This window comes from Eschrichtius robustus, chromosome 6 (genome assembly GCF_028021215.1).
Source record: "Eschrichtius robustus isolate mEscRob2 chromosome 6, mEscRob2.pri, whole genome shotgun sequence".
Classification (NCBI taxonomy): domain Eukaryota; kingdom Metazoa; phylum Chordata; class Mammalia; order Artiodactyla; family Eschrichtiidae; genus Eschrichtius; species Eschrichtius robustus.
Genome location: NC_090829.1, coordinates 127,996,988 through 128,019,262, shown reverse-complemented (window position 1 = coordinate 128,019,262; position 22,275 = coordinate 127,996,988). Strand labels below are relative to the sequence as shown.

The 22,275-nt window shown below is 40.3% G+C and overlaps 1 protein-coding gene and 1 pseudogene across 6 annotated transcripts in view; one reads left to right on the top strand and one right to left on the bottom strand.

Moving 5' to 3' along the window:
* Nucleotides 1–16,685, top strand: part of APP (amyloid beta precursor protein) — a 274,034-nt gene extending 257,349 nt beyond the window's left edge. For all 6 annotated transcript variants that reach the window (XM_068546942.1, XM_068546941.1, XM_068546940.1 and 3 more), the window contains 3 exons: nucleotides 3,551–3,651; nucleotides 6,415–6,561; nucleotides 15,461–16,685. In XM_068546942.1, coding sequence (XP_068403043.1) covers nucleotides 3,551–3,651; nucleotides 6,415–6,561; nucleotides 15,461–15,562 — 350 coding nt within the window. In that variant the 3' untranslated portion in view covers nucleotides 15,563–16,685. The remainder of the gene's footprint in view (nucleotides 1–3,550; nucleotides 3,652–6,414; nucleotides 6,562–15,460) is intronic.
* LOC137766526 (ragulator complex protein LAMTOR5 pseudogene) lies at nucleotides 6,792–7,409 on the bottom strand (annotated as a pseudogene).
* Nucleotides 16,686–22,275: the final 5,590 nt, after the last annotated feature.

Sequence of the window (22,275 nt, the reverse complement as noted above, 5' to 3'; positions counted from 1 at the left end):
CTTCTTTGTTATTATTATATTATGGTGATCTGTGATAGTGATCTTTGATGTTACTATTGCAAGAATATTACAGCTAGCTGAAGGCTTAGATGATGGTTAGCATTTTTTAGCAATAAAGTATTTTTAATTAAGGTACACGCATTGTTTTTCAGAATAGACTACAGTATAGTGCACACATAGCTTGTATATGCACTGGGAACCCCCCAAAAATAGTATGACTCGCGTTGTTGCAATATTCGCTTTATTGTGATAATCTGAAACTAAACTGCAATATCTCTGAGCTACGTCTGTACATTAGCAGGCTCTTCACAAGGTGGAAAGCTTACCCTTCTCACTCTAATTTTAACCATGCTTCTCCAGTCCTAATAAAGGAAACCAGATCCTTTGAGAAGGGTTTCCTGAAGGACATGCTTCCCTTCTTCAAGTGAACATGCTTCCCTTCTTGCTGAGAGCCTGGTGTCAGAGCTTAGAGAACGAGAGTCTGGTGTCAGAGCTTAGAGTGGAATCAGGACAACTCGGAAAATGCATGTGGTAAAACTGTACGTGAAGGTCCCTGGGATTTATTTAAAACTTCTCATCACATATCACTGTATGCAGTTTCAGCTTATTGTCAGTGACATTTTCCTGGTGCAAGCTTATTAATTTTTTCCCCTTTTAATGACATTTGCTTAATGTATGGAAAGGCTTTTCAGTGAATGACTATACATGCTGTACAAAAATAAACTAGGGAGAGCTCTTTCCGCGGAGAGCCCTGCAAACCATTGTGCTATAATTAATTATCTGTTGTTCTGACTTGCTACATGAATTTGAAATTTTTTTGACTATGAAGAGTTATCTTCGTGTCCTTTCAGAAAGAGTGTGGGTTTTTCTAGAAGGAAAGACTATTCAAGAGAGTTTTCTTCAAATCTCAGAAATAAAATTTTAACTCTTGCACTGTTAGATCCTGATGACAGAAAGAGGGTAAGGTATAAAGAAATCACTGTGGTTCTAAAGGGACCTCAGATTTAAAAGGGTTTGTAGAAAGATAAAAGTATACAACTAATGAGAAATAAAAAGAGCATTAGTGTCACAGCCCAATAAACATTTGTATCAGGAAGATTAGAGGTCAGAATAAGATGAAACTTATTAGAAAATGCTAGTCATTTTAAAGCAAGAACATAAGTAAGAATAGAGAGCCCTACAGCTCTTGGGATGGGGTTAGGGATCAGGGGACAGTCAGTGAGTGGACCAGTAAAAAGATGAGAGAGGATGGGAAACGGTCCCACTCTGATTGTGCTTCTTTCTTTCATGTGTATATTAAACAGGATGGTCTTTTGTTAAAGGAAAGGAAAGTCCAAGACAGGTGAAGATGAGAAAACAAGGCACTAGCCCTTTGTAATAGTTATCTATTACTATGTAATAAATAACCCCATAACTTAGCAACTTAAAAACAAACATTTACCTTCTTATAATGAATTTCAAGGATTTCAAACATGGTTTAGCTGGGTGCTTCAGGCGCAGGGTCTCTCAGGAGGTTGCAATCAAGACCTCTGCCACAGCTGCAATCATCTGAGGGCTTGAAGTTTGGCTGGGGCTGGTGGGTCTTTTTCCAAGATGGCTTGCTCACATGGCTGTTGGCAGGAGACCTCAGTACCTCACCATGTGAACTTTTGAGTGTCCTCACAACATGAGTGTCCTCACAACATGGCAGCTGGCTTTCCCCAGACCAAGTGATCCAAGAGAGAGAATACAAAGGAAGCTGCCTTGTATGACCCAGTCTCAGAAGTCATACCCCATCACTTTTGCCATATTCTAACAGTGGAAGCAAGTCACTATATCAGGTCTACACCTGAGGAAAAGGGAAATAAATCCCACCTCTTGCTGGGAGGAGCATCCACAAATTTGTGGATATATTTTTAAACTACCACACTTCTCTACTCAAGTCCAAGTTCCTATAAATCATGGGCTAGAAGAACTTAAGGGCAAGATCGTAGAACCACTCTCCCTGATGTTTGTGGACTAGGAAGAGCTGGGAAGATAGGGATAAGAAAACGTAGTTGTGACAAGCAGAAGGGAGAGAAGACAGCATCACAATCTACATGCCGAGTGGAGACTGACATTGATCTTGGGTCCATTTTCAAATAGGTTATTAAATGGAAGCTTTCTGAGCAGTTGGCCAAGAATCAGTGATATGTCACAACCACTATGGGTTCCCTGGATCTTGTAAAATTATCCCCTTTTCTCTTTGTGTAGACTGTGCTGTTAGACTGGCATGTCATACGCTGTGGACATTGCTTTTCAGTTTCAGCAAGATGTGTGACAAGGTTCACAGCACCTTGTAGACAAGACGTAAGAGTTGATAGACCAAAAAGCAGGAAATCAGGTCCCATGGGAGCTGAAGGAACTTGGTAACATGTAGCCCAAGTAAGAGAAGAATCAGCAGGAACATGGTGCCTCTCCTTGGGTATCTGATCTGTTCAAGGCTATAGGGCAGAAGGGAGATTTAGGTTTGCTCTGTGTTGAACAGAGTGGAAGTTATAAGGAAACTGATTTTGGCTTAATGTAAGAAAGGCCATTCTAGTAGACAAACCTGTCCAAAAATGGAGGCAAACTGATAATTCCTCTCTGTTTAAGGAGAGCTGAGAGTTTACCCCCCTGGGTGGGAACACCAGAGAAGAGATGATTTTAGAAGCCATTCTCATCCTAAAGTTCTGACTTTTGATATTTAATTGCTACAACGTGGAAACGATATTTATACTTTGTAATTTCACTTTTTGTTTTAAAAATTACTTTGCGTCTTGATTTTAAGCTTCAAATTACTATCTGAAAAATTAAATTCATTATAACAATCAGTGTAAGAATCATATAGCAATTTATAGAGAAAGAAGAGTTAGTACGTTAGAAATTCTGTTAGTCCCACAGAAGCATTTTTCAAAAATTATGTACTGCAGTTCTTTATTCAGCAGATGAACCGTTTACATTATGTATCTATAACTAAATCACTTAACTAAATAAATGATATGATTTTTACAGTGCTTCACTGCATAGATGCACGAACATAATTTATTTGTAATTGGAACAAAGTCCTAAAGTAGCAGTTTTGTTCTGCCAGGTAATTAATACTCATTTTTAAAGCCTTTTATTATTTTTTCTGAAGGAATGAGAGCACATGGAAAAAGACGTATAATAGGCTAAACAATAAGCACCTAAACCAAGCGAGCATATTCTAGGAGCAAATCCTTTCCAGCCTCCCAACTAGCATTTAACTTCTGTTTTTTTCCCCATTAAAAAAAAAAAAAAAAATTATAGCATGTGTTTAAAGACAATAGAAGCCTGAAGTGCAAATTTCTTTAATCTTTCATTTCTTTTTGTTTAAAATAGGTAGTGGTTAAGGATTTAAATATAGGGTGTCATTTTTCTTGAAGAAAGTCATTCATCTATTTTCCTCTAACTTCAGGCCTAGAAAGAAGTTTCTGGTAGGCTTTGTGTTGTAATGTTATTGTTTATAGATAAAACAAATGGACTGGCCTGCGTATTTTGATTATGGTGTAATGCTTACGGTATCATGCAGGTTCGGGGTTGACAAATATCAAGACGGAAGAGATTTCGGAAGTGAAGATGGATGCAGAGTTCCGACATGATTCAGGATATGAAGTCCGTCATCAAAAACTGGTACGTGACATAATCTACCTCTTCCGACCACTCTGTCTTGCCAAATGACTTTCGTTCCTCTTGGGTCAGAAATCCAGTTAAGGAAAAGATTAAAACAAAAATAGAACACTTGCCTATAGGATCATCATGAAAACGTGAAGAAAAGAAAAAGAGACTCTTTATATAGTAGTTCTTTAGGTCTAGAAAGCAGCTGAGCCCACGTTGGGCTTAAAGTGGAATTACTTTGTATTCTACCAGCCATTTTAATTAACTTCCTGTCGGTTTTCTAGGAAATCAGGTTTATAATAGGTTTGTGTGAAGGATCGAAATCTCAAATAAACACGTACAAACACTACTTGGGTTCGCAGAACAGCTTCACGGCCGTTGGCTTAATTTCACATCTGTAACTCTTCCCCTGGGCTTCGTCGCCTCTCTCTCACCCCTCCTTTCTGTCCCCTCCCCACATTTTAAATTCTTCCTCCGGGGTGGGATGTTTGGGACCCTCTGGAGGTAGGTAGAGGGGTAGGTGAGCCAGACTGCATTATGTTCCCGGCAGTGTGTTCAGCCGAAGGCTTGGGCAAGAAAGACTGTGGCTTCGTTTTCAGACAAAATTGCCCTTTTCCGCCCCCCCCCCAAATGTTAGAATTGGAGTAAATCAAAAGGCACCCATCTCCCTTAAGGTTACATAAAAACCTTTACCGAAAGCTTCAGATAAATCAATCCTGCATTATGCTAGGGGTCCTCCCATCTTACGAGTAAATAAGCCCAGTAAGTGGCTTAAATTAATAAAGAAGACAATTTTGTTGCACATTCAGTAGTGAACAAAAGTGGTAATCAAATTCTGAAAGCAGTAATAATACTTGAGAAGGACTCTCTCAGGCACTTACTTTGTTTTTGTTTGTGTGTGTGTATACATGTGTTTTTCCCTTTCAAGGGGAAACTGTCTTTCCATTATTCATAAATAAAATTTATAAGTCCAAGTATTAAACTCCAACAGAAACCCCTATAAGGTATAGTGTATGCCTCTTTTCACTCTAAACAATTGAGGCAAGTTCAAAATTGACTTGAGATTCAGGTTTGCATTTTAACTCCCATTATCTTTTTGATAAAAGCACAGGGAACTTTTGGAAGCATGGTTTTCGTTGGCAAGTTAATCCAGTGTCAGTTATTATAGAATCAGGGGCACTCTTGATCTGGCTGATGCTGAAGAGGTTAATAAAAACTTGTGGAATCTGTTGAGGATTTGGGAGCTGGTGGGGCAGAGAGCTGAAGATTAACGTGTGGATTTGTGTTTTCTGGTGCCTGTGTCATAAAAGCCCGTCTCCGCAGTTACACTAACTCCTGTAATACGACCGTGGCTAATGGCAGGGGCAGCAATTAAGAGAATCAGCTCCCTCTGCTGAGCCAGTTGACGAAATGATGTACTACAATTAGTGCAATGAATAGTACAGAATTACAGGATTTTCTTAAAGACATAGGAAGATGTCCAGACTTGCATTCATTTCTGATTACCTCATACTTTTATCGTTAGCTAATTAATGATTTGCTTTTTATAAATATGTTGAGTGAGCATATTGGTTTAGAAAGGGGCATAATTATGAACAGCTTATAATTTCGTTGCAGATATACCGTAAGTAAAACTCTTTTAGAAATTTGCTTTATTTGCTGTATTTCATGTTGCCTTTGCAGACTGCTAGGATGTTAGTTCTAGCCATGCCAGTCTGTCATTTTACTATCTTGAGATTATACTAAAAGAATTATTTAGGGAGCTGTTTTTATTAATTGACATAGCAAATGTGGTATATGTTCAGTAGTAGTTGGGCCAGATGATCCGTCATAAGAGCATGTCCTTACATAAAAAGTGATAAAAGTTGCAGTGTGTTTTTATAATTCCATTCAAGTAAAGTTGAAAAATAATGACTTGCGTTTATAAACAGTATGAAGGAATGTAGTGTAATAAATTTGTCACTGAATAAATTTCTTCTTTACAGTGTTCTCTAAATTCTTTTCATGTTTAACACAAATAAACATCAAGAATAAAACAACATTTTTAGTTGAGTTGCCAGAGACAACATAGTAAGAAAGCATGTGTTAATGTGTGGCTATTAAAATTCCTATCTTGTTGCCTACTACTTCTTCTCTTTGAAATAAGTGCCTTTTAAGTATGATGCTTCTCAAGGTTAATTAGTGTCTTGCTGAATTATTGTGGCTGAAAGTAGGTAACAAGATGCCTTTTTTCTTCTGTTTAATGTCTTTGTTTCAGAATGCTTGTTCCTATGTATTAAAAATGTCCCTCTAAGGAAATGAGGGCATCTGTAGTTTGGAAAAGCACCTAAGGCATAGCGGTCATGCGTCAGGTCTCCCAGTTTAAACCTGCTGTGACTGGGAAAATACTGACCTCCTTTCATAATCACGATCCGTGCCTTTCCAGTTTTTGATAGATCCGAGAGCTGCCGTCCCCCTCTTACAGAATGTTCCATCTGTCAAAGGGTTTCAGGTCCCCGCAGGCTTCTGTTTTGCCTTTCCAGAGACATGTGGGGGATGGAGGGAAGTGGACTTTCTAGGACTGGGGAAGCCACATGTTGTACATCATTCTATAGACTACAGATGTCATTCTTAGTAAGTAGAATGTGGGGTTTTTCTTCAAGTACGCACCAAATAATTGAGTGACCAACAACTCAAACTTATGGCATAAAATATATACCAAATATACTGAAACTTTTCACATACCTCATCCAGATATCTCCCGCAATTTCAATCCTTTCTCTTGCATTTGTTTTCAAGGTGTTCTTTGCAGAAGATGTGGGTTCAAACAAAGGTGCAATCATTGGACTCATGGTGGGCGGTGTTGTCATAGCAACAGTGATTGTCATCACCCTGGTGATGCTAAAGAAGAAACAGTACACGTCCATCCATCATGGTGTGGTGGAGGTAGGTAAACGTGTCTGCATGTGTTTGCAAGTGGGAGTGAAAGACTATGAAGAAAATCTTGCTGGGTGTTAGACTAAGAATCATCCAAGTATCTCTTCTTTGAACAAACAATCCATATTGCTGCTCAAGTTGCAGCTATTTTCTTGCTTCTGGTTTTTATTCATTCCAACTTATCACTACTGTGATCAAGACATTGGGGATATATGCTGCTGTCTCAACTTCTTTTTTTTTTTTTTTCCTCCAACCAGTTTTATTAAACATAACAAAATTCTGTATACAAAGTGACCTAAACCTGTTGCTTCAAAACATACTTCCCTTAACTAGTATTTTGATAAGTCAATCCACAGAGTGTCAAAAAGCAGCTTACTCTAAAATTAATAGAAAAGTGCCCAATGCACATTACATGAATGGCCTAATTACTGGAACTCTAATAGCTCTATAAGATAATTAACATAAGGTACGATTGAGTCCCCATGACAAGCTGCTGGAGAACTGATACAGGATGTCAAGAGGCCATTTTGTGCACTGCCACTGTGATGCCATCGTGTTTCTGGATCATAATGTTCCCATTATCTGATTCTAGACACACCACAGGAATATCAGTGGGGTCTGAGGTTAGCTTAGCTGCTTGCTGGGCTAAAACAGATATCACCCCAGCATGCTCATCTGACAGGGTTCCGCGGCAGCCCAAATTGAGTCCTTGTGAATCTGTGCACGGGACTCCAACAATGGATGGATTCTTCATCGTGTCCTCCAAGTGCTGCTCTAAGGTTGCCTCCATCTCGCCGCGAGTCGCCTCCTTCTTCGCCGCTGGTCTCGGGTGCCCCTCGGTCGGTCACATGACGCGAGCGGGCTCAACTTCTTACAATTTGTATTGAAATATCAAAATAATACTAATGGTAATGCCTGGCTTACGGATATTGTGATTACAGATATTGTGATTACAAACAGTTAAAAGAAAAAATAACAGCAGAAGTTACAAATGAAAAAGGAAGTGGAAGGCTGCTTTAAAAAAAAATTTTTTTTAAGCACATTTATTGCTGGATTTTTTTATCTTAAATAATTTGATTTCTAACTCAAGCCAGGTAATAGTAAATAATTTTCAGTAAAGAGTCTTACCTTTAAAGTTGCACAGAAAATCACATTGTACCAAAAGGCTGAGTGAAACATACAAGGTTGTTCAAGATCTTTAACCTGTCACCCTGCACATCCACCTGAAATATCTTAGTTTCAAGGTGTTAGTGCAGTGGCACTGGAGGTGGAGAGAAGACCCACAAAGTGACAATTACATTTACTTGAGACTCTCCAAACACCCCAACCTGTGAGAAACAGGAGTATGTACAACACAGAGGTAACGAGTTACACCAACAAAATAGGGTAAGCTGCGGGATTCAAATATGATGCCTTAAACCCATGATACAAAATATTTTAAAATAAAATTAAATGTGCAAATAAGTTCTTTATATGCATTTAAAATGCAGGGTTTAGGCGAGGAACCTCACAGTATATGTATTTCTTAGGAAACTGTTAGAGAAAGTGAATTAATACATCTTGAGAAGTTTAGAATTTTTAGAGCTAAAAGAGATCTCAATGATCAGTTAATTGATCTTCTCATTTTCTAGATGAGAAAACAGACCCAGACAGAAGACATGTCCTTTCAATGTCAAATTCCGTAGAGCCAAGTTCACAGTACAGATTTCCCCACATCCTGTCCGTTGCTTTTTCCATCAGAGCAAAGTTCAGATATTTCCAGTGAGTTAAACTTCTCACTAACCCCAAGGAAATGTGCTCCAAACCATTCTTGATTATAGGAGGGTAGGAACGGTTTAAATAAATTAAGTTTGTGGCAAAGCCAGAAACCTCCTTTAGTTCAGCACTTGGAACATCCAAGCTCCTTGTTTACAGGAGCTGCTGATGGAAATTGGTTTTGAGTCTTGTTTTCCATGCCCATCCTGGTGTGGAGGTGCTGAAGAACAGTGAAATGAATGAATCCAGGAAACAGGTGGCAAGATGTATAAGAGCTGAATGATTGACAGATAGGAGGGTGAGCACATAAGTAAGCGATGATAGCGTCATGAAGTGTGGGGCGCTGCTCTTCATAATAGTATTTCTGAGCTTCTGTCCTTTGAAACAGTATAAGATGTATTATTAGTAGTGTTATTAGCATCAGTAATCTCATTTCTACTCAAAACAATTTTTTTCAAAAAAAAAACAATTTTTTTTCATTTTAATTCCATGTTTGAGCAAAAAAAAAAAAAAACTGTTTTCATACTTGAATAATTCAAAAGCCCATTTAAATTTTTTTAATATAATCATACATTTTAATGGCCTTGAACTGATGAATCTACCCAAGAGGTGGCTTCCTTTTTATCAAAGTGCCCGTCTTTGGTGCCAAAGGACAAAGAGCCTATATTGGTTTGCTCAGGCTGCCATAGCAAAGCCACAGGCTGGGTGGCTTAAACAACAGAAATGTACTTCCTCACAATTCCTGAGGCCTCTCTCCTGGGCTCATAGGTGGCCTCCCTGTGCCTTTACATCGTCTTCCCCTGTGCAGGTCTGTGTCCTAATCTCCTCTTCTCGTGAGGACACCAGTATTAACTGCATAAGGTCCACACGAATGACCTCATTTAACCTTAATTTCGTCTTTAAAGACCCTCCAAATACAGTTATATTGTGAGGTATTAAGGATTAGGTTTTTAGCATCGGAATTTGGGGAGGACACAGTTCCGCCCATAACAGAGGCCAGTGATGCTGGGCGGTAAAAACAAGGCCTCTCAGGGGCTCTTTGCCATGATTGCCATGGTTGTGCATGAGACTTACCAGGTACTGACTTCAAAGGACACATTCCCCAGGTCCCACCTCAGACCTAGGAAAACAGAATTTCTAAATAAGAGGCTGGAAATCTGAGTGTAGAAAATGTTCGCAGCTGAATCAGACATGCAGTCAGTTTTGAGAATCACTGATGTATATAGAGTGTTACCGCTCCTGCCTCTTTGTTGTCTAAGCAAACCTTAGGGAGCAGAAAATGGTATCTCCTTGTCTCCAAGCTCACTAGTCTCTCACTAGTCGCCTTTTAAGCCTTCTTACAGCTGCCTAGGTTAAATGTTTCTTTTGGTTAGTTAGCAAGAAAAGTCTCCTTGGTTTTGGAATATTAGAGCAGTTGATGCTTTAACATGAGTTCTGAAAAAAAATAAATTAATTTTTAAACCAGAAGGCATCCTTGTAGGGAGGGCAGTCGATCAGCCCTTCTCTTGGTATTTATTTTGTTAGCTACTTGAGAGCAACTAGGAACCTCTAGAGTGACTGCCCCACCTCCTTTTGTGTTTCTTTTCTTCATGTCCTCTCACTTCCTTCTTCCTTAAAGTAACAATGTTGTCAAGAGCCGGGAAACCATCCTGTTTTCCCTGGAAAGGCCTTCCTTTCTCTCCATTCCTTAGGTAACCCCTTGCTCAAGCTCCGTGTTGAGCCAGTGTTCAACACGGAGCTTGAGGAGCTTCAGGCTAACTTCATCTAGGGTGCTTGTCACCATCCCTGCCCTCAGGAAGGTGATAGTCTAGCTGTGGTGGTTGAACTTGGACACAGAGAGCTGCAGCCCAGCCTAGACACCTAGGCTGCCTCACGTGGCCTGGGTGATGCAGGGTGCTGGGGGGTTTCAACCTCATTGCTGTCAGAGTCTACGCCGAATGAAGTGATCCTCCCACACACGTTTCTCTGCCTGTCTTAGCAGGCTATCACCCTCAAGGACATGGAAATAAGTTTATTGCCAGCTCGGGTTAACCTATTTCATTAATGAGTAACCTTATTTCACTAAGAACAAAAATGAGTAAATGGGTATTCCCAGATGGATGGGTCTAAGTCTGTCAGAACAGAATACAGTCACACCTCACGCCATCCGTGCATGAAGGAGAAATCACAACAAAAGCTTTGGTGTCCGGGAAATCGCTCCTTCTTAGAGGAAAAGATTCCTGCAGAAGATCACAGAGGTGTGGAAGTGAAAGCAAGCCCAGTACTTTTATTAATAGAATCGTTACCCGGTAGAAATGAGCAGTTGCTAGTTTTGGTTTTGAAAAACTAAGCAATAAATGTTGATTTAATGACTTGCTTAGTCATAAGGCCAGAGATTCAGTCTGTAAGCCATTAGCCATGGTTTCCCAAGGAGATGACAGTGCTTCATTTGTGCTTCAAGCAGTGACAAGATAGGCTTCTGTTATTCTGTTTCCCAAATGTGCGCACCATCTCCGGTGGCTGAGTATCCCAGCGCCTGCTGAGTTACCCACCGTTGTCCTGCTGTAATCAGGTTCTGCAAAGCCCATTGACCCCAGGTTCTGTGTAGTAGCAGACGGGCCTTTTCTACGCTGATGTCAGTTGACACTGAATATTTTAAAATATATATTGGAGTAGTATGTCCACTACTCCTCATCTTTAATAAGAAGGGGGCGGGGCACAAATTCTCTTTATTGAAGGACATAAAAAATTTTTTCTTTCACAGATCTGATAACTAGAACACCAGAAGTCTCCCATCCCCACCCCCAGTCATCTCCTGAATGATCTAAAGAAGAGAGTTGCTTCTTTAGCTTTTTATGGAGATATGGCATATGACTCTTTCTAATGAATGTGCTATCAGATTGGTGACATTATAAAAACAGGTCCTTATGGGTCCTTTCTTCCTGGCAAAAAGTCAACTTTTAGCGGAGGCACCTAGCAACCGCTATAGCAGTCAGACAGATTGGTCAGGTTAAATTGGAAGCAATGGTAAGAAAAAGTGAGGGTGGCCTCAAAGCCTTCAGGCGGCTGGAAGTGAACAGCAGGAGGAGAAATTGGAAGGTCAAAGGAAATCCTCAGCGTAGCGGGAGAGTTCCAGGGCATGCCTGGAGAATTACTTGATGTAGGCACTAAATGTAACTGAACTACTTATAAAGAGCTGGAAATATAATTAAGAAAATGAACATGTATACTGTAGAGTAGGAAACCAACACTGCGAGGTTACTAGAAGGGATAAACCATTAGCTTGAAAACGTCATTGCTGTTCTCTTTGCTAGTACTTTCCTTCCCATGTTCCTGGTGGTTTTGATCTTACACTCTCCAGTTACTTTGCATGTTTAGTTTATCTTATCTTCCATTCTTTGTCCACCTAGATGACCTGAAATGGAAAGTCTTAGGGGCCGGGATTCTGTTGTTGGGCCATGCATAAAGGGACACCCATCAACACACATCCTGCTGATTACTATACATAATAAAATTAAAATACAGTGTCCACTGGCCCTCCTCCAAGCTTAAAGTACCTACACGAGAAACGGGATGGCAGGGGTATCTAGAAATTAAGGAGAGACCCAAATAGATTTTATGTCTGCAGTCTAGTGGTTGAGCTATAAATTCTTCTGGATATAGCGAAGGAATAAGTAGCTCCAAAGAGTCAAGTTCAGGGAGAAAGGGGTAGGAAGAGGGCATTAGCCAAGCAGTAGCCAAAAGTTCTACTCAAGGTCGTATTAGGACCAGATGAGTCAGGCTCTTTGGGCTCAGTTCTCAGTGTGTGTCAGCAGCAGTGACCCGTGGAAGTCCAAGCTGGGGTGCAGCGCAGGGGCCCCGGGGTCTCTAACAAAGATGAAGACTTCAGATCAGTCATTGCTCCCGTCAAGTCCAGAAAGTCCAGAGAGGGGACGCTCAGAGGTGTTGTGCCAGGTGGGTTTTCATCTTAGCAAGTGACACATGTTCCTGCCCCAGGGAGCAGATGGGGATTCTGTCCCCCACTCCATTGTTCTATGGTTTCTTCCAGAATAAGCACCACTGGCTACATCTTCCCCCAGTTCCATATGAAGGGAAATAGTGAGTGACAGATGGCTGAGCCTTGCTGGGGAGGAAGGCTCCCCCTAACCTGCTGCCCTTCCTTCAGTGGTAGGTTTATCCATGGACATGAGTACTGTTTCACTTTTAGCTCTCGAGGGGTTGGGAATAAACAGATGCAATCCACACTCCTTGGGTGCCATGTTGTAAAGGCAATCCCTTCTCCTGTAGCTCCTGAGCCCTCTGAGACCTGAGGGCCAAGTCGCCGCACTGCAGGACCGGCAGAACAGCTGCCCTCCCAGCGGCAAAGGGTCACGAGGATTAGCAAGTAGAAAAGAGGCCAAGGAAAGACAGGAAAGTTAGCTGCCTGACTTGCATACCAGCCTCTGAGCCTGGCATTTACTGGCACGGCTCTCTTAAAGAGTTGGGCTTTGGCCTTTGAAGAGAAGATCAACTCTTAAGTTGCCAGGTGTTCCCCTGCCCTTGATGAATGCAGCCAGTATGAGGGTTGACGTGGCTCCGGGGGGGAGATACAAGTTTAATACTCCAGCAATCAAGCAGCGCTATGTTTTCTTCTACACTCAGAAACATAGCAGCTTTGTGCTTGATCTCCTCGGCAAGATTTTTTTTTTAATCTCCACATTCTTTGAAATCTCAGTTAAGAGGTGGCACAGCGCGAAAAGATGCCCAAGTTCAGATGGCATAGGGCCGCAGACAGGCTGTTTCCTGCAAGCAGATTTGGAGAATGAATGAAATCTCTTGTTATTGGTGCTGACCTTTAATGATGGCGTTTTAACTTACAAGTCAGTGGCTAATGACACAATTGCCAGTTAAAGCAAGGTGACCTCATTTGTTGACAACAGAGCAGATCAAAGGAAGAGAAAGGGATGGGAAAACACCAGTGATTATTCCCCCAGGGCCAGCGATGGTGAGCCTCCATTTGAGCCGTGTCCTCTGAGGGGAATTTTATGACTTTTTATTCCAGCTGCCTTGAGATTAGCCAAGGTGATCATTCCAACTCATGACCAGACTGAGAGGCGTCAGTTGGTCCATGAGGTGGAGTCATACAAAGTAACCTTGGGGGAACCAGACTATTCCAGTTTTATTGAGATATAGTGACACATAACACTGTATTAGTTTTAAGTTTGCAGCATGATAATTTGATATATGTATATATTGTGAAATGATGACCAAAATAAGTTTAGTTAACAACTATCACTTCACATAATTACAATTTTTTTCTTGTTGTGAGAACTTTGAAGAGCCATTCTCTTAGCAACTTTCAAATATACAATATGCAGTATTGTTGACTATAGTTACCATGCTCTACATAACATCCCCAGAACTTATAACTGGAAGTTTGTGTCTTTTGACCATCTTCACCCATTTCACCAACTCCGCAACCACCAGTCTGCTCCCTGTATCTATGATTTGGGTTTTTTTTAGATTCCACGTATAAGTGAAGTCCTATAGTATTTGTCTTTTTCTCTGTCTGACTTATTTTGCTTAGCATAATGCCCTCAAGGTTCATCCCTGTTGTCACAAACTGCAGAATTTCCTTCTTTATTATGGCTGAATAATATTCCGTCATGTGTGTATCACGTTTTCTTTATCCATTCATCCATTAATGGGCACTTAGGTTGTGTCCATGTCTTGGCTATTGTAAGTAATACTGCACTGAACATTGGGGTGCAGGTATCTTTTCAAGATAGTGATATCATTTCCTTTGGATACATACTCAGAAGTGGAATTGCTGGGTCATATGTTAGTTCTCTGTTTGGTTTACTGAGGATCTTCCATAATGTGTTCCACAGTGACTGCACCATGCTTTCGGTCTAAATTATTCCTTAGCCGGTGTGGGTTAGCCATGGTGTATCAATCGCCCTCCATCCCTAGACCTAGTGTCCTAGCACCAACACACCCGCTCTCTGGTGTTTGTCCTTCGTCTGGTTCACGGGGAAAAGCTGCTTCAGGAGCTAGATGTCACTTTGCAGCACTGGACAGTGGAGAACAGGCCTGCGGCATTCTCCTGGAAATGATGAAGGGAGCCCGATCTCATCGTGTACAGAATAGAAAACACCCCTTTGAAAGAAAAACCAACTTCTGGACAACACATCTTACCCTTTCCTGTGGAAGACATGCTTCTTCACTCTGATTAAGTTTGTGTTGATTTTCTCCATCTTCCAGTGGTTTTACAGAAGGTTTAAAGCAATCATAACAAAACTAAGCTTTCATTTATTCAGCAAAGAGTTAAGTATTTGCTTCCTCTCTTCTGTGGACTATTTGAGGTACAGCAAATATACTAGAAACCTAAACATCCCCCCACCCACCCCAACACACACCTGGCCCAGCCTGCAGAGAGTAAATAAGTGTAGCTCCGGCCTAACAGTGACACTGAGGGGAGGAACACAAATTTACAACTGCTGGCTTGATCTTGGAGGGGAACCACCATATCACAGAGGGAATCTCTTTAAACCTTCGGATGACATACTTTTAGAATCTTAGTGCTAGGTTAAAAAATAATAATAATCTGGAACAGCATGTTCTTTCTGTGTTTTTTAATATCTTTTGATATACCTATATCATTATTTTAATTAAAAGAGTCCTTCTTTAACATCTTAAATTTCGTGAACACGGGGACAAACTAAAACGAGCTCGGGGAGATATTCAGCAGTCTTCCTTTCTACTTTGCTGAATCTCTCTCCGTAATACTGTTGGCTTTTTTTTCTAGCTTAACACCACACTTTTCAAGTAAGGGAGTCTTTCCTGGAAGCCTTTTGTCTTTTTTCGGGCCAACAAGGGAAGAAAAAAATATTTATTGCCCTAGATGTATCCAGTTACTCTTCAGTTGGGGAAGCAAACCAGTGAGCGCTTTGCAAGCCAAGCCAGCGGGTCAAGGTTTTAAGCGCCACCTAGTGGTAGATGGAGCATCTGCATAACTGGTGGGCACAGGCGTTCTGCTCTATGTCAAAGTGGTGAAGAAAGAGGGAACATTGTGGGTGTTCTGCAATCTTGGCAAGAGAAGAGTACAGTGCACCTTATCTTTTTACTGCTTCTCCGTGTGCACTCTTAAAAGATTGCTTTTCTTAACGCATTTGTCCTCGTTCTTGCTTTGCAGGTTGACGCTGCTGTGACCCCAGAGGAGCGCCACCTCTCCAAGATGCAGCAGAACGGCTACGAAAACCCAACTTACAAGTTCTTTGAGCAGATGCAGAACTAGACCACCACCGCAGCAGCCTCTGAAGTTGGACAGCAAAACCATTGCTTCACAACCCATCGGTGTTCATTTAGAGAATAATGTGGAAAGAAACAAACCCTTCTGTTTTATTATTTACTCATTATCGCCTTTCGACAGCTGTGCTGTAACACAAGTAGATGCCTGAACTTGAATTAATATACAAATCAGTAATGTATTCTCTCTCTTCACATTTCGGTCTCTCCACTACATTATTAATGGATTTTGTGTACTGTAAAGAATTTAGCTGTATCTAACTAGTGCATGAATAGATTCCCTCCTGATTATTTATCACATAGCCCCTTAGCCAGTTGTATATTATTCTTGTGGTTTGTGACCCAGTTAAGTCCTACTTTGAAATATGCTTTAAGAATCGATGGGAGATGCTTCATGTGAACGTGGGAGTTTAGCTGCTTCTCTTGCCTAAGTATTCTTTTCCTGATCACTATGCATTTTAAAGTTAAACATTTTTATGTATTCCAGATGAGTTAGAGGATTTTTTTTCCACAATGGCATTTTACTGTACAGATTGCTGCTTCTGCTATATTTGTGATATAGGAATTATGAGGATACACGTTTCTTTGTGCCTGTTTTATGTGCACACATTAGGCATTGAGAAATTGAAACTTTTTTTGTCCACGTATCTTCGGATCTTTGATAAATAAAAGAATCCCTGTTCATTGTAAGCACTTTTACAGGTGGGGGAGGGTGGGATGGGATTGCCCTGCTGGTCTCCAATTACCAAGAATTCTCCCCAAAAATTTTCTGCAGGATGATTGTACAGAATCATTGCTTATGACCATGATAGCTTTCTACACTGTATTACATAAATAAATTAAATAAAATGACGCTGGGCAAGAGTTTTCTTTGAAGGATGACTATGGATGTTAAATATTCAAAGTAATTTTGGGTGGGGAAGAAGAGGTAGATTCAGTTTCTTTCACCCAGTCTGAAACACTTTATTTATGATACCAAAAAAAAAAAAAAAATGAAAGTGTAAGGGACAAAATCAGGGAATGCGGAAGGCAAGCCTGGACAAACCCTTTGAGATTTGTCTTCAATTTGTATAAAACGGTGTTTTCATGTAAATAAATACATTATTGGAGGAGCGCCATTGTGCGGTGTGAATGATTCCATGGTAACAACCTTCTGATCCTTGAGTCATCGGAAGACTGCTAAGAACATTCGAATGCTGGGCATCCACACCTGTGGTGTCTTAGCTGTAAGTCTGAGCAGGAAATCGGGGCCAACAGGCAACTCCCAGTGCTAGTAAAATACTTCATAGACCTGATTCAGTTTTTACTCGGTCCAAACTATTTTGCTGCCGTATCTTCATCCTCAAGTTTTTTCCTGTCTTAGCCCATTCAGGCTACTATAATAAAATTATAAGCTACTGGGTAGCTACTGGGTTTCTCACAGTTCTGGAGGCTGTATGTCTGAGATCCGGGTGCCAGCATGGTCAGGTGAGGGCCCTCTTCCAGGTCGCAGACTTCTTGTGTCCTCACGTGGAAGGGGCTAGGGCCTCTCTGGAGCCTCCTTTACAAGGGCACATATCCCATTCATGAGGACTCCACCGTCATGACCTAACCACCTCCCAAAGGCCCCACCTCCTAATGCCATCACATTGGGCATTAGGACTTCAGTGTGAAGTTTCGGGGAACACAAACATACAGACAGATTGTAACAGCCCCTAATAAGATATGAAGAGAAAAGTTTTAGGGAAATAAAGGTTAAGACCAGCTGACAGTTATCAATAAAGCAGGATTTCTCAACCATGGCACACTTGATATTTTGTAGGGAGTAATTCCTTGTTTTGAACATTGTAAGATGTTCAGCAGCATTCCTGGTCTCCACCCACTTCACGCCAGTAGTGTTCCCCAGTTATGATCATCAAAAATGTCTCCAGATATTGCCAGATGTCCCTTATGGGGGCAAAATCATCCCCATTTGAGAACCTCTGCTCTATATTTTAAAACAATGTTGTGTATTGTACGTGATTTTTAATTGGAGAAGCCTGGGCAACTTCTATTCCAAAGGTCTAAGAACACGTTGACCCTGGTGTTTTTGCTGTGCTGTGCTTGATAATGGGAACATGAGAACCAGCCAGCACCTTTTAGCCTTAAATAGCAACCTTTTAAACACTAAGCACAGAAAATTAATCAAAATTGTTTCATCATGTCACTATGCAGTATGAACAGACTCAATTAAAACTCATCTGACTGTGTCTTATTTTGAGGAGAACAAAATACTCATCTCCCTCTTGCTGTTCAGGGCAATTAGACATGACTGCTGTATGAAGATGCTTAACTTGACAGTTTACATGTATAAGCAACCGTTCCATTTTGCCTGACCCAAAGAGAGGTAGCCAATGGGGGGAAATTAGTCCTAATATAACAGTAATGAAATGACAGTAACGAAATGAAACCAAACCGTCCCAAACATGTACGATGTTACTCCCAAGCCAGCCTTTAATGCCAGTAGTTGCAACCTTTAGCTTTGATCATTTCGGAGCTAATGAAAAGAAATTAAGTATATATATACATATATATGTATATATAACCTTTTGCTATATATGTATGTGTATATATATATGTATATATATACACACAATTATGTATACATATAATGTATATAATTATGGAGGAAAAGAATAATGCCTTATAATCTTATTCTCAAATTAAGGTACAATGAGAGAATTCTCCAGATGATCCGGGGATTAATCAATAGATAATTTACACAAAACTAAAGTGTTACAAAATAAAATTGTAGTAGTAGTTGCCCAGGCCAAATTTCAATGACTTTGAGGAAAGTATTGTTAATACCTTTGCATATATGCTTTTAGTAATTTTAAATCACGTGCATTTACCTCACTTGCCATTTTTTTGTCACAGCTTATAGCCCATATCCTATTTTTTCTTGCCTTAATATGTGCATGTTCTCATGTCATTTTAAAACCCTTAAAATAACCATTATAATGACTGCATAAGGATATTTAATTCATCTTCTTCTGGAAACTTTTTACTATTCTAAATAATGTTTGAACCAATATCTTTGACCACATGTCAATGTTTTAGTTAGTTTTTGGGTTTTTTTAATAAAAGCCAGATTAGCAACTGATTCAAGAATGCAGCCTTGAGCCAGGCTCTGCCTTCATTTCCTCATTTGTAAAATAAGATAATAATAGTACTTCATAGAGTGGTCTTGAGGATTCAACTTGTTAATAAATGTAAAGTGTTTAGAACATTGTCTGATATATTGTAAATGGATGTAAGTATTAGCTACTCAGGAGTGTCCAACAAGTAGAAGGGTATTTTTTTTTTATTGACGTATAGTTGGTTTATAATGTTGTGTTAATTTCTGCTGTATAGCAAAGTGACTCAGTTATACACATGTATACATTCTTTTTAATATTCTTTTCCATTATGGTTTATCCCAGGAGACTGGATATAGTTCCCTGTGCTATACAGTACGACCTATTTGTTTATCCATTTTAAATGTAATAGCTTGTATCTACTAACCCCAAACTCCCAATCCATCCCTTCCCTCTCTCCCTCCCCAGTAGAAGGGTATTTTTAATTCTTATCTCTTTAGTCATAATACCAAATTGCTTTCCAAAAAAAAGGAAGTCCCACTCCCATCAGTAGAGTATGTGAGTGCCCTCTCAAAATACCACAAGACTAAGGGACTTGGATAATGTCATGTATCGCCAAGTTGAAATGAAAAAAGAGAGACTAATTTTGGCCACATCATACATACCATTTCCCTATTAGGCTGGTCACTCAGGGATAATTCTCTTGTAGAGAATTCTTGAAAGGTCCCTGAGGCCATTCTCTTATTCTCTGTCCCCTAACTCACAAGCATAAGGGCCCTATAGTAGTAAGATTTTCTGCATATAGGAAAAAATGGAGCAGAAATCACTTATTAAATCCCTTGCTTTGATTATATATATTTACTTTGTAGAATACATTTGCAGATCAGATCAGAATATGACGTTCCACTGTGGATATTTAAGCAACAAAAGCTGTTCTCCACCTCTTCCTGCAACCAGCACACAGCTTTTCATTTCTATCATCACTCAGGTTTTAATTTCCAAAGTAAATCACTTTAATTGTCAATAAGTTTTCTTAGATAACGAAGTATTCTTGGATAACGTGTTTTACACACCTCAGAGCATACTACAATTCTTAACCACCCTGAACTGGGTTTTTCTGAAACTGAACTTTGTTTCTCCAAACTAGGAATCTTTCAAAGTGATCTCTAACTTCCCTCTTTTCGTTTGTGAGATGGCCACAGCTGCTTCATTTGGGTCATTCATTCATGTACAACAGTTATTGAGTGCCTACTGTATGCACTCAGACAATGCCAGAGATGGGGGATGCAATGCTTTAAAAAAAAAAGTAGTCCCACTCTTAAGTCTGCAACCATTACCACCCCAAACGATGGCTTGTACGCTAACAATTTTTACTTTGCCACGGATCAGCGATTCGGGTAGGGCCCAGCGGGAAGGCTCGGGTCTGCTCCACACAGCATCAACTGGGCAGCTCAGCTGAAGGCTGGAGGATCCATTTCCAAGATGACGCATTCCCATGGCTGGTGAGCTCGTGCTGGCTCCCAGCTTGAAGTTGGGCTGGGAGCCTCAGCTCTGCTCCACCGGTGCCTCTTCATACGGCCTGGGCTTCCTCATAGCGTGGTGGCAGGGTTTCCAGGGTGAACGACCCAAATAGGAGGGCAGAAACTGTATTGCCTTTTATGCCCTAGTCTCTCAGAAGTTCCATGACATTGCGTCTGTCATTCCCAATTCATCAAGGCAGTCACAGGGCCTGCCCAGATCGAGGGGAGGGGACATAGATTCCATCTCTTGATAAGAAGCATATCAAAGAATGTGTGGACATGTTTTAAAACCACTACATTAGAAAAAATATATTCTATTGGAATAAGTAGAGGTGACAGCCATTCCCCTTTCTTGATCTGCAGAGTGTAATTAACTAGCGACAAAAGACTGACTGGGGCAGAATAGGATGTGGCTTAATTCCCTTGGGTAGGGTGATTTTTTTTATATTTTCCATTTTGGACCTGTCCGCTCAACTCCAGAATCCTTGCTGCCCTCTGGTCTCTCCATTTGAATAGTTAACAGACGTGTCACCCTTGATGCATTCAGTGTCAAACTCCAGATATCTGGCTCCTCATTTAGCATTTCCCTTCTCAACAAATGACAACTCCATTCTTCCAGTTGCTCAGGTCAAAAGCCACTGGTTAACGACTCATCTTATTTCCTTGTCTCCTTTAGGTCTTTGATCGAATGTTATTGTTTGGATGATGTTGTACCTGACCATGCCAGTTAAAACTACACTCCCTCCCTGCCCCCAGCATTTCCTACACCCCTTCCCGCCAACATTTTTCTTCTTGGTACTGACTCATATGTTTTACTCTTTTATTTGCTATTGCCCTTGTCTCATTCCGATAGAAACTCCACAAAGGCGGGATATTTTTGTCCGTCTTGTTCACTGATGAATCCTTAGTGCCTAGAACAGGGTCTCACTTGTGATGATTGTTCAATGAGTATTTATTTTAAAAATGCATGAATTTGAGTTGACACACTTTGGCAACTAGCACAGAGGAAGGAGCAAGGAGGAGGAGAAATGAGAGGAAGGGGGAAAACTTACTCAAATATTATATAAAAACTAGAGAGAAACAGCAGAGCTGTATATCTTGTTTTGCTTTCTCAAGATCCGCTCAGAGACTAAATAGTTTTAAATATTATTCATAGTACATTGGCTGGGTCTAAATAAAATGTCTATGTTTGTGTCCATTTCCTACGGTAGTTTCTTCCATGTCAGAAATGGGCTGGGAGGGTCTGGCAGAGAAAATAGGCTTCTCATCAGCTTGTGTGTCAAAAAACAAGCTCCTAAATTGCTTCCATCGTTTTTATTCATTTTTCCAAACCAGAGGGTTTTATCTCCGGTCAGCAATCTTTTCACATCAAGTGATAGAGCTCCAACAATAGGAAAAGGAAAGCAATTGTTTGATGAAAATTACACCTATTATTGAAGAATTTTACTTCAGCTTAGAAGTTATGATAAAAGCTTTGGTGAACTGCACCATGAAATATAGATATTTAATAGGAGAGAGGAAAACAACAAACTCAGAGAAATAGAAACACCTTGGGAGGATCCTACCAAAGGCAATATTCAGTATAGAACCTTTTTTTTTTCTGCTAAAATAATAACTTTGATGGAAAATATAAGACAAAAAAATTAGATAAGATTTGGTACAGTATAAGACACCAGCAGGGTACAGTGCCAAATTAAGAACAGAAAAAAGGTCTTTAGAAGATAGCAGGTTCTAACATGTATATGTATAACTGTTTCAATAGAATCTTTAATAAGCTTTAGGAATTGAGGAAGCAAAACTGTCTACAAGGAAATGGGCCAAAAAAGATGAGTTACTGGAGATCACACCTAGCCAATTTCAATGGAGATTTATAATCACATGTCTGGTCTCTCTTGGCTCATTTCAAACTTAGGTCATAAAAGGTCTGCATATATGGAAGGAGAATCTTCTTCCAGCCAAAAGATAATCCAAAAAACAGTGGACTCTCAGCAGAGACATCAACACCATACTCTGTGAGCATCCCTTAACCGAGGCCAACGTGCGTGCAGGGCCTGGCCCTGGGACTCCTCTACGAGTCTCTAAAAATG